Source organism: Camelus dromedarius, chromosome 5 (assembly GCF_036321535.1).
Source record: "Camelus dromedarius isolate mCamDro1 chromosome 5, mCamDro1.pat, whole genome shotgun sequence".
Taxonomy (NCBI): Eukaryota; Metazoa; Chordata; class Mammalia; order Artiodactyla; family Camelidae; genus Camelus; species Camelus dromedarius.
The window spans coordinates 29,272,219-29,284,653 of NC_087440.1; the positions used below are offsets into that span (position 1 = coordinate 29,272,219).

General features: G+C 35.6%; 2 protein-coding genes across 2 annotated transcripts; both read right to left on the reverse strand.

Moving 5' to 3' along the window:
- Positions 1-2,523: 2,523 nt before the first annotated feature.
- Positions 2,524-3,498, reverse strand: LOC105089960 (olfactory receptor 4N5). Its single transcript, XM_010981143.3, has one exon. The coding sequence runs from the start codon at positions 3,496-3,498 to the stop codon at positions 2,572-2,574; it is 927 nt and encodes a 308-aa protein (XP_010979445.2). The 3' UTR covers positions 2,524-2,571.
- A 7,971-nt stretch (positions 3,499-11,469) lies between these two features.
- Positions 11,470-12,435, reverse strand: LOC105089959 (olfactory receptor 4L1). Its single transcript, XM_010981142.3, has one exon. The coding sequence runs from the start codon at positions 12,389-12,391 to the stop codon at positions 11,474-11,476; it is 918 nt and encodes a 305-aa protein (XP_010979444.2). The 5' UTR covers positions 12,392-12,435; the 3' UTR covers positions 11,470-11,473.

Sequence of the window (12,435 nt, forward strand, 5' to 3'; positions counted from 1 at the left end):
AATGTAAATTATCTTTGATTTTTTGCAACAACTTTCATGCATTCATATATATGTGTATAATATTTATATATCATATATATGACAAGTCCCAGAAGATATCTGTTTTTTGTACAATCATTATTCAGTGTGTACTTGTTTACATGTGTCAACATAGTTTAAAATCTACTTCTTTATTCTTTCCTTCAAATTAGTATTTCCCTCCAGGATTATTTTCTTTGACCTGAAGAACTGCTATCAATATTTAGTTAGTGCAACTTCTTAGACAACAGATTTGCTAATTTTTGTTCTTCTGAAAACGGCTTTATTTCACCTCACTTAAAGACTATGTTTTAATATCCTTTAGACTTTTAGGTTGGTATTACTTCCTTTCAGCACATTGAAGATGTTACTCCATTGTCCTATGATCCCATGTTTCTGTTATGAAGAAAGCTGTCAATCTTTCTGTTGTTCCTTTGAAATCAATGTGCATTCCTCATCCCAGAGGCATCTAAGAGTAAAATTTTTAAATTTTCACCTGTCTCATATTGATGTGTTTGGGTGTTTTACTGGTCTTTATTCTGCTTATGGTTCATAGAGTTTTTGTTTATGTGGATTAATGTCTTTCATCAGTTTGTAAACAATCTTGGTGATTATCTCTGCATCTCTTCCATTCTCCCCTTTCCCTATCCTGCTCGAACTTTACCTGCATGTGTGTGAGGCATTTTTATTGTATCTCACAAATCTCTAATGTCATTTCCTGTGTATTCCACTTTTCTTCCTATTTGCATTTCAGTTTAAGTATTTTCTATTGACTTTAACTTCCAGTTTACTTTTTATGTCTTCACCTATGCTTAATCTGATTTTAAAATCATCTAATAATATTTTTATTTCAGATTTTTTTGAATTGTAGAATTTCCTTTTAATTCTTTTTATGGATTCCAATTCTCAGTTGAAATTGTCTCTCCCTTTTTAACATATTTACTACACTTTTTCTTATGTTATCTTGAATATACTAATAGCTATAATTATGTTATCTTTATTTACTTTTATACTCTGGATAATCTGATTATCTTTTAGTTATCCATCTTTTTCCTCTTATATTTCGATTATGTATTTTTATCCTTTGGTATTTCTAATAATTTTCTATTAAATTATGGATATTTTTATTAAAAGTTGTAAGTTATATAGGCTCCAGATCATGTTACTTGCCCCCAAAGAAGGTTCATCCATCTTGTTATTAGATCAGTATAGTGGAGGTCAATTCCCTTCATCCAGTGTGTCTCAACTGGGGGTGTATTTGCCCTCTGGAGGACATTAAGCAGAGCTAGAGATATTTTTGATTGCTACAACTGAGGAGATGCTACTAGCATCTAGTAAGTAAGTAGATCAGAAATGCTGCTAAACGATCTGTGGTGTGTAGGATAACCTTCCACAATGAAGAATTGTATGGGCTCAGATGTCAATAATGCCAGGGTTGAGAAACCCTACTTTAATATAAACAGAGATTTTGTTGGGTTTAAGCTGATTTGCAGCCTTCATAACACTCAGTCTTTCTATGGTTCATCCATAGATCTCCAGGATTAAAATCAAATCCTGATGTATCCTCAGAACTCCTGATTTGTTTATGTAAGATTTAAATTTAGAAATGGTGGAAGTGGGCATAGAGATGATGGAATGTAAAGCTTCCATTTTGTGTGGGGATATCTAGTAATAGTAGAACAGCTCTGGACTATTTCTTGATCGTAGGCTATGTTTCAAGTGCTGTGATCCTGGAAACAGCAGTCAAAATATGACTTCTGTATTCCCCAGCTTCATAATTGCTATTAGGAAGAAACTCCTTATATATACATCAATTTGTTGGTACTGTTTTGAGAATTATTACTGGGTGCCACAGCAAAGTCTACTCTAGCAGCCCTCTGTGTGATTTTGTAAGAACTCAATGTCGTATTTAAGTTAAATAGGAAACATTAGTTACTCTCTTGCTTAATACCGTTTGATGACCTCTCTTTGAAATTTGAGTAGATTGAACTTTTTATCATCACTTAACATACATGATTTTTCTCCTACCAACCTGTCCAACTTCAATTCCTGCTGCTTATTAACTATGCTACAGCTACTATATTTTTATTTATCATCTTCAAATGTACCAAGCTCATAAGATCTTTGTGTGCTTGTACTAGTCATCTTCTCTGCCTAGAATTTTCTGTCTCCAGGTAATTGCATGGTTGTTTTCTAAAAGTCATCTGGGTATCAGCTAAATGCTACTCAGTAAGATCTTGCTTAACAACCAAAAACAAAGTAACTACCATCATAACATTAGTTTTGATTTGCTTCAGAGACCCATCTCTTTCAGGTATTATTTTTTTAATTTAGTAGTTTAACCTGCCTTTATCCACTTGATTGTAACACCAGGAGACTTGGAATCTTACCTGGCTCTTTTATGTACCTAGAAAGGTGCCTGAAAATTGGAAGTGCTTAAGAAATGCAGTGTTTGCTAAATGACTGGCTGATTCAGTGCATTAATAAATAAATAATTTAATTAATTCCAAATGAACTTTCTCCTTTCTGGCTTTTCTCACTTTTCAGTTGCATTTAGCAAAGCATGTGCCGACTCAATAGTTTCCTCATGGAGGCTTTCACTTCCTGGTTGCGAAGGGTATAAATCACAGGGTTCATCAAAGGAAAGATTACAGTGTGAAAAAGAGAAACTACTTTGTCAGCTGGGAAGGCATTAAAGGGGCGAGTGTAGATGAAGATGGCAGGTCCAAACATGAGAAACACAATGATAATGTGTGTGGTACATGTGGAAAGAGCCTTGCTCTTCCCGTCTGAAGAGTGCCCCTTGACATGGCAGAGGATGACTGCATAGGAGGCCAGAAGCCCCAGAAAGCACAAGAGGGTGAGCAGGCCACTGTTGGAGACCATCAGGAGCTCCACCACAAAGGTGTCAGTGCAGGCCAGCTTGATGACCTGTGGCACATCACAGAAGAAGTTGTCCAACTGGTTTGGGCCACAGAAGGGCAAGTGGAGAATAAGGGCCACTTGTACAATGGAATGAGTAAAGCCCCCAAGCCACAAAACCAACAGCAAGACATGGCAGGCTCTCGGGTTCATGACAGTTGAGTAGTGTAAAGGACGGCAGATGGCAACATAGCGGTCAAAGGCCATCACAACTAGAAGGAACATCTCCCCTGCTCCAAGGAAGTGCAAGAAAAAGAGCTGAGTGATGCAGCCTCTATAGGAGATGACCTTCTTCTTGGAGAGGAAGTCCACCAGCATCCTGGGAGCCACAATGAAGGAGTAGGATGCATCCAGGAAGGCTAAGTTGCCCAGAAAGAAGTAGAGAGGGGCCGTGAGGCCAGGGTCTGACCTGATGGTGAGGATGATGAGGAAATTTCCAGGGAGGATGATGAGGTAGAAAATTAATACTAGTGCAAAGACCAGGAGTTGAGCATCTTGAGACTGGGCGAGACCAAGGAGAATGAATTCTTTCACCACTGTGCTGTTCTCCCTTTCCATCACTCCCAAGTCTGCACAATAACAAAGAGCAAAACATTGTGTGTTGTAATCACCTTTTCATCTATTCCATAGCTCTTCTCCAGATAAATCAGTATTTGCCGCATCTAGCACTTCCCCAGCTGAAATCAATTTATGCCCCATAATTCTTTTATGTTTTGAGTTAACCATTCTGCCCTTCATTTTCCCCATCCCCCTTTAAGACACTGTTCTGGTAGGCACACTTGCATTCCTATTTAACCATGTGCTTCTATATAACTGTGGTCCTATAGGACTCAGCTGTTTTGCTTGAAGTATATTAGGAATTTCCTGATTAAAAGAAAAATTAATCATGATTAAGGTTATCAGGTTATTGTTGTTCTTGTTGTTCATGGTTCACTGCTTCTAATGTTTAGATTAGTTGCTGGGTTTTTGTCCCCTCTCTTCATCCCCACAGAGCAAAGTGATTTTGCTAATGCTTCTTTCCTTCAGTTCTTGTAGAATCCCTAGTTCCTGGTTTGCAACTTTGTGCCTTGTTTTCTGAATTTGTGCCTGACTAGTTCCCATCACCTTGTTCTGCTTTGGTGCCCTTGCGTACCCTTACTCCAAAGTGGACACTTAGATCTCAAGCAAGAACCCTACATTTCATCTAATTTAAAGATTTCCCCTAGTTACACACCTGATTTGGCCCTAATCCTGCATCTGCTCAACATCCTCTTCTTAAATCTAATTAATACTAGCCCAGTCTTATTTGTTCACCATGTATTCATAGCCTAATTTTCCCTCAGATCTCAGAATGATAGCCAAATGATATTATTCCCACAGACACTTTCCTATAATGTAAAATTTATCAGAATATATGAAAGATTTTTACTATCTCAGCTAATAAAATTAAAGCTTACTAGAACTGGAATTGGCCATATAGAACATGTAGTCTAATATATCATCTGACAGATGAGAAAAATAAAGCATTGCAGTTAAGATTCTTAAAGTTACAATGAGTTTTCTTCTTTGTTCTCATTAGTAAGTGGTAGAAAAATGTGTGTATTCCTCAGTTTAAGTTAATTATAAATTATTGTGTCCCATCAACTGGTGTTATTTTATTTAAGCACGCAATCAAGATATTTCTCATGTAAATATTCACCTTTGCAGAATAATCTGGCTTAAATAAGAATTCTAACCATATTAGAGATATCCATAATCAAGGTTTAGTTTATACAGTGGTCTCCAAAGTAGGGTTTGCTCATCCCAGGGGATGCCCAGGATAGTCCGTAGGGGTGCATGAAAATAGTGGACCTTTTCTACATATTATTATAAATTATGCTTTAAAGTTTTAAAGATATTTGTGATTACTTTCTAATTTTTATATTACTATAATTATGAAAACACTTTATAAACAAATACTCATATATTGTGATATCTGTACTTGTCTCTGACTATTGAAATAATGTAAAAATGAAAAATTGCTAATTGTAACAAAATGCTATAATGTGACATATAACAATATTTCCCCTGATTTTTAATTACATGCAATACTTGTTTTTCAAAAATGCTATGGGTACAATGGAATACAATTTAGTAGCAAAAGGAGGGAATACTGATACAGCCTACAACATGAATCAACCTCAGAACCATTGCACTATGTGAAAGGAGCCAGTCACAAAGGACCACATATTGTATAATTCAATTTATGCAAAACGTCCAGACAAGGCAAACCTATAGAGATGGACAGTAGAAGAGTGGTTGCCTAGGGATAGGGGTAGGATGGGAGTGACTGCTAGTGAGTATGAGATTTCCTTTTTAGGGTGATGAAAATGTTCTAAGGTTATATCACATTATTTCAAGTGATACAAAAACATATCTGCCACTGAAGATGTATGGGTAGAGAGGGTGCCTATATCCCTCCTCTGTTTCTCATTGTGCAGACACACAACATCCGCAGGCAACACTGAGTATGCCTAGATTCCAACTGCTGTCAGACCAGCTCCTGCTTGGGGATCTGATCACCATCCTAGCATCTCAGTCCTTAATCTTTCCCCACTCATTTCCTATTACTTCTTTCTTACTATTTTTTTTTTATCATTTCCTATTCTTTTTCTGCTAATTCTACTGTAATACACTCATTTTCTCAATTATTATTTTTTATTTTCTTTAGCTTCTTTTTTCTTTTCTTTTTAAATTTTATTAAATTTTTTCTTGCTATTTCTCTTCCTTATTATATCCCCTGCTTTTCCTTCTTCATCAGTTTCTTCCTTATGATTCTTTTTCTTTTTCCTCTTGTTTGCCCACATTCTTTCAGTCTTAAATCTGTTTTCACTTTGTTCTCTACATCTGTTCTGCTTCATTATATTCGAAGCCTGTCCTTCGATTAATTCTGAGATAATAGATTGTTTTTCTCATTCCATGGTGGAGTGTGGTGGGTGCTTCCTAAGTGTTCCATTAGAATGGATTTTTCTACATGTTCAGAATGCTTAACTTGATCTTCAGTGCTAAGCCTTTCCTCCTGAGTATAATCCTCTTTGAGATTTACTTGATCTCAATCAGTCATTCGTTACATTCTCTGACATATGTTTTTGGCTTTTAACTCATTCTGATAAAAATGAAATAACTTGTCTCTGTACTCTAAAATAATTCTCCTTAACACCGCCGTCACCGATGTGAATATATCTAATGAAACTAAAAAATGGCAGTGTGGTTTCTGATACTGTATTGATTCTGTATCTAAAGTTATTACAATATACTGTTACCTATTTCTACAAGTTTTAAAAAATGTGGATCAGTCTGAGGAATCAAAAATATGTAATTGATACTAAAGTTGAGGATTATGTAAAACTTTATTCAGTTGCACAGATCTTCATCCAGATAATAACTTATAAATTAAATGGAGTAGTTAAATTAGATAATGGAAATCACTATTGTCATTTAATATTCTAAGATTTTAGACAGTATTATGAATGTTATATGAAAAGCCCTGGTTTGGGAATTATCCTATCTAATTTAATATTTCTGCAATTTCTGTAACTGTCTAATCTTGGGCAAGTCATTTAGTCTTTTTAAACCTTTTTTTTTTTTTTTTTTTTGATCTACAAAGGAGAAACAATATATCTACCTTTCTACTCCACAGGGTTGATATGAAGATTAAATGAAATGAATAGTAGCCAATTCACATCTGCTTAAACTGAGCTAAAACATTTAGTGATTAGACAAATTCTAGTAAAAAAGTGATTAACGTGGACACCATCTCACTAGATCTTTTGTCCCTGCCCTGGAGTTAATTCCATAAGAGATGGTGACTGCTTAAATCTGAGTCATTTCAGAGTAGGAAATTGTAGAGGTTCAAGGAGATGTCCACATAACGTTTTCTTTTCTAATTCAGCTAGGGTTTGTGAATCAAGTCTTTCTTGTTTTAAGATCCCTAACTCTGAGCCTTATGATTGTATTAGGACCATATGACTGCCGAGCATCGGAACCAACAGGTTTGCAAACTTGTGAAGGCAGTGGAGTTTGTCTCTGGGACTCAGCCTACCGCTTCTGACTTTGGATTCCTGATTTCCTGTTTCCCTTTATTTCTGAAAATCAGATGGTACCCCAATTTAAATCTAGAGGGTGATCTCATAAAGTTATTTTCATTTTCACTTTTTTTTTTTTTAAATAATGTTAGGATTAAAGATTTTAGCCCCTTTAAAATAGTACTAATAAGCCTCAGGAGGACATGGCAGGAGGTGCATTTGAGGGACAGGGTAGAAAGTGCTGTATGTCTGGATTTTGATCTCACCTTTTGTTTCTGCAGCATCATTCTGTTCTCATGCATTTTAAGGCAGCAAATGTCCCAAACAGTATGATTTTTTTCCTATTTCTTCATCCTCTTAATTTCTTTCAAATATGAAGAATGAGCAAAAATTTTACCTTACCGGGGTCCAAGCGCTACTCTCAAATAAATGCCTATTATCTTCCTTCTGATGAAAAGAGATTAACAGATCATTCTAGAATTTTACCTTAAATATATGTTCACATAGTGAAACAACAAAGATTCTAAAATCTACTCTACAGTTTGTGATGCAGTAGGGGATATGGTTTGGGATTTTATAGCTACCTTAAGCCTGCAGAATACTTCCAATGGGAATTATTAGAATGTCAACCAGAATTAGAAAAAAGAAAAGACAAGAATATTTTGAGGATTAAATATTCAAAACATGTGCCAGCTAAGGCCACACTGGGTCTTGTTAGGATTTTGAATTTGGCATTCCATCAGAGAGAGTGATAATGAAATGGCACATATGCTTATTAAGCATAATGAAAGTAATAAGCCTGGGGAGGTTGTTTTAGATCTTATTATATAATTCATATAAGTGATAAGAAGACATTGATGTTCAATTAGAAATTAAGTAATGAGACTAAGTCAATGGTAAGTTTGTTCCTATCTGCATATTTTTATGCAGAAATGTTAAGTAGAGAGAAAATATGTTATGCTCAAAAGTTTTTTCAGGAATAATTCTCCTTAAATAAGAGAAACTCATGGTGTCTTGTAGAATAGTTCCTCTAGGGATATACCCTCTCAAGTAAAAGAAATTACTCTATTGTGATCTTGGTATTTACAGTTATTCACGTCTTTGAATGTGTAGTTCCTCTGTTCTGCTATAACAAAATGAAGACCTTTTCATTTTTCAATTAAGTTATGTTGCAGAAGAAAAAATATTCAATCATATAAAAATCAATTTATCTTAGTTTTTGTTATACATTAAAAAGAAAAGTGAAATGAATCTGAGTCACATTAAAATTGAAATAACAAACAACTTTTACAAAACAAATACAATATATGATTAAGTATACTTTCATTCAAATTTATGTCCAGTTCATCCAGAAATGCAGTAGGAGATGTTAAAAAGTGGAAGAAAGAGGGAAAGAGGTGAAAATAATGTTTTTTGCAGTTTTTTTTCCTATTATAATCTGTGCTGCAGATAAATACCTTTGAATCATTTTGCTAATGTAGAAGTTTATCTGTAGTATAAATTCCCAGAAAGACAGATAGAAAAATGAGGTAATTGGAAAAGAGAGAACAGAGGGGAAAAAATGAAAAGACATAATGGAAAAAATAGGAGAAAAGATGTAGAGACAGAGAAACCATGTACACAGAGATGCACCATGAAGGCATATTTGCAGATACAGAAAAAGGAGGAGAGGGTAGAGGAGAGATGAGAAATCTTTGGAAATGCCAAGTCTTTTATTTTTGCTTTTTAATTTTATTGTCTTTTATATAATTACAGACTTCTCAGGGATCTCACTTCTCAGAAGTAATTGGTGAGATAGATTCTAGTTCTTTGGGAGGCCTCGGAGAAACTGAGGAGCTGGTTGCATGGAGCAACTCTTTTGCTCCCCAGGGAGAAACTGAGAGCTGGGATTGCTAATTGCCAAGTAATGTTCTATTGTATGGATATAGCATATTTTGTTTTATCTGTTCATTTGATGATGAACATTTGGGGATGTTTCAACTCTTTTATCATTTTGACTAAAGCTGCTGTAATCATTTGTGTACAGTTTGCTGTGTGGGTATATTTTCATTTTTTGTGTGTGTTGCATAGATATTGGAGTGAAATTGCTAGGTCATATGTTATCTGTATGTTTAACACTTTGAGAAACTACCAAAATTCTCTTCAACATGGTTGCACCATTTTACATTCTGCCAGCAAACTATGAGGGTTCCAATTGCTCCACATCCTAGTTGACCTTTCTTACTGTTTGTCTTTTTGATTATAGCCAACCTAGTGGGTGTCACATTGTCTCTTATTATGAATTTGATTTGTGTTTCCCTCTTGTCTAATGATGTTCAGGATCTTTTAATGTATTTACTGGCCATTTGTATATCTTTTATGGAGACTTATTTACTTATATCCTCTGCCTATTTTTAATCCAGTTGTCTTTTTATTTCAAAATTGTAAGAGTTCTTGTATTCTGGATAAAGGTCCCTAATCAGATACCTGATTTATAATCATCTTCTACCATTCTGTGCATTGTCTTTCCCCTTTCTCCTGACTCTCACTTATGCTAGGGTTTTTTGTGTTTTTAGATTGTGGATTTTCACTTTTAAAACCTTTCTGTGAGTGTTCAGTGTAGCCTGTCTGAAAATTAAGAAAAGAAAACCTCAATTAAAATTGGAGTTGAAAAGACCTGTAAACAGAGCTCTCGTGCCCCACCATTCATGCATCGTCAGCTACCCCAGTTGTCATTGGATAATAATCCCAGTGTGAAAGGATGCATGTTGTTCTCCCAAACAGGAAGAGAAATTACTTTACCACTCCAGCAGGAGGAATGAATACTTCTTGCCCAGCAACAAGCTCCACCAATGGAAAATGCCTAAGCTCAGACCTGAACTTTTACTTTCCTCCAGTGAACTTTCGTTTTTCACTTGCATATGATTTTCTTTCCTGGTCCCACTCTCCTTACTCTAAAACTTCCATGTTGTGTAACACTTCGTAGTATCTTTTTGCCAGATGAGCTGCTGCCTGACATGCATTGTTTAATAAAGCTAATTAAAGCTTCACATTTACTCAGTTGAATTTTATTTTTTAACACCTCTTTTCAAGCTACAATTTTTTTTCAGGAATACTTGTGTTTACTTCTGCCAAATGCCTACGGATACCACCCTTAAGTTGCAAGTTAAAAGAAAATTCTCACACGGATGTATTAGGGCATACAAAGAGTGTGATGATGAGTGAAACCCTTATTAGGAAGCATTTATTTTATCTCCACTAAGAATCAGTGTAGAGACATTTTTTGCTTACTTTCTCCTTCTGCTAGGTAGGCTTTCTTCTAATTTTTTCTTTTTTCAGAATGTGAGCCCTTGGCATGGCCTCAGTCAGTCTCCATCCTTGTTCAGGTCTAAAGCCCAGCCCACAGTGTGCTGCAAAATTCCAAGTTCTGTTAGCAGGCTCTCTAGGGAATGGTATTTTGTAGGTGTCCTCAGAGTAGACAATGGTTCAATGCTGGTTTATTTTCCTGGAGTTCAGGGTATAAACTGGGCCTCAGGTGTGATTTTTAAATTTTCTTCTAACATCTTTAATAGATTTTAAAGTTATTTTAAATGATTTGCAATTTTATATGTTTTGTAACCTGAGGGGCTGAAGATCTAGAGTGTGCTGACAGACATAAAAGCCTTACACAGTGTTTTATCAAATGACTTATAATTCCATCCAGCACTGAATGTATACTTTATCTTATCACTGGTTAGGATTCCTTTAATATGTTGTGAGACTGAGATTTTTTTGTTTACTATGTAGAGATAGAAATGAATATGATCATTATGGCAAATATGCTTAAATTATGGTATATTACAAAAAATCAAAAAGTGTGCTTCTGTTTTATTTATTGAGGCTTGCAAGTCAACTGCACACACTTAAGACATTTTTCAGAGCATGTGGTTTCAAGCCTGCTCTTTGTAGTTCTATTAAAATTGTCCTTCCATTGACTATTTTCCCTTTGGTATCTTATATTCACACTGGCATCTTATATTCACTATACTATGAAATTGATTATTTTTATGTTTTGTCTCAAGAGGTTAGAATTATATATTTCCCATTGTTGTTAACATTTTTTTCAATCACTATTTGTTCAGAGTACCTCATTTACAATAATATAAGTTTATGACTGTCATTAGCAATCTGTATCTATTAGAATCATCTCTAATAGTACTCATCACAGATTTCATATTTATTTCTTCACTAGTATATTGACTGTTGTAAAGAATCCAATGATTTTACGTGTTTATTTTGCTGCAGATTACTAATTATCATTCTGTATTATAACAGCATTAACTGAATTTACAATATTTTATTTTTTTGTTTTTTATTTTTTTTTACAATATTTTATTATTATTTTCTGCACTGATTATGATTCTAACATAAAATAGTGAAACCATATATTATATATAAGATATATTCTGTTAGCACAGTATTTGAAAGGCTGTTAATTATATAGTCCTAAAATCTGTAAGTTCTGTGCAGAGCTAACATGTTGACACTAATTTTCTCATGGCCTTTTGCATTTTCTGATTTCTCAGGGTGTAAATAATAGGATTCAGTAAGGGTGTGATAACAGAGTAAAATACAGCAAGGATTTTATTACCTGCAAAACTACTGAATGGCCAGGCATAGATAAAGATGCATGGCCCAAAGAACAGAGTGACCACAGTGATGTGGGCAGACAGTGTGGACAGAGCCTTGGAGAGCCCTCCAGATGATCTTTGTTGCACAGTGACCAGGATGACGGTGTAGGAGACAAGCAGGAGGAGGAAACAGATAAGTGAGAGCAGTCCACTGTCCGCAATGACAAATAATTCCAGAGTATATGTTTCCACACAGGCAAGCTTAATCACAAGGGGAAGGTCACAAAATATATTGTCAATGATGTGGGGGCCACAGAAAGGCAAGTTCACTGTTAATACCATCTGACTCATGGTGTGTATAAAGCCAATTGTCCATGAAAGCACAACAAACCCTCCCAGCACCCTGTGGCTCATGATTGTCCTGTAGTGCAGGGGTTTACATATGGCTACATACCTGTCAAAAGCCATGGCTATCAAAAGAGTCATCTCAGCACCTCCAAAGAAGTGCATGAAGAACATCTGGGCCATGCAGCCCCATATGGAGATGGTCTTGTGTTCAGCGAGCAAGTCTCTGATCATCTTGGGTGTGGTGACCGTGGAGAGACACAGGTCCAAAACAGAGAGGTTTCCAAGGAGGAAGTACATGGGAGAGTGAAGGGAGGAACTGCATGCCACTGTGACCATAATGAGGATGTTTCCCAACACGGTAGCCCCGTAGATCAAGCAGAATGTCACAAAGAAGACGATCTGAAGTTCCCATGGTGCAGAAAACCCTAGTAGAATAAACTCAGTCACCACAGATCCATTACTCAGATCCATTTCCTCCACTCAGAAAGGTTCTAGAAGTTTTCTATATATGGAAG

Coding starts and splice junctions, on each gene's coding strand:
- LOC105089960 (XM_010981143.3), bottom strand. CDS start 3,498: ATGGAAAGGGAGAACAGCACAGTGGTGAAAGAATTCATTCTCCTTGGT.
- LOC105089959 (XM_010981142.3), bottom strand. CDS start 12,391: ATGGATCTGAGTAATGGATCTGTGGTGACTGAGTTTATTCTACTAGGG.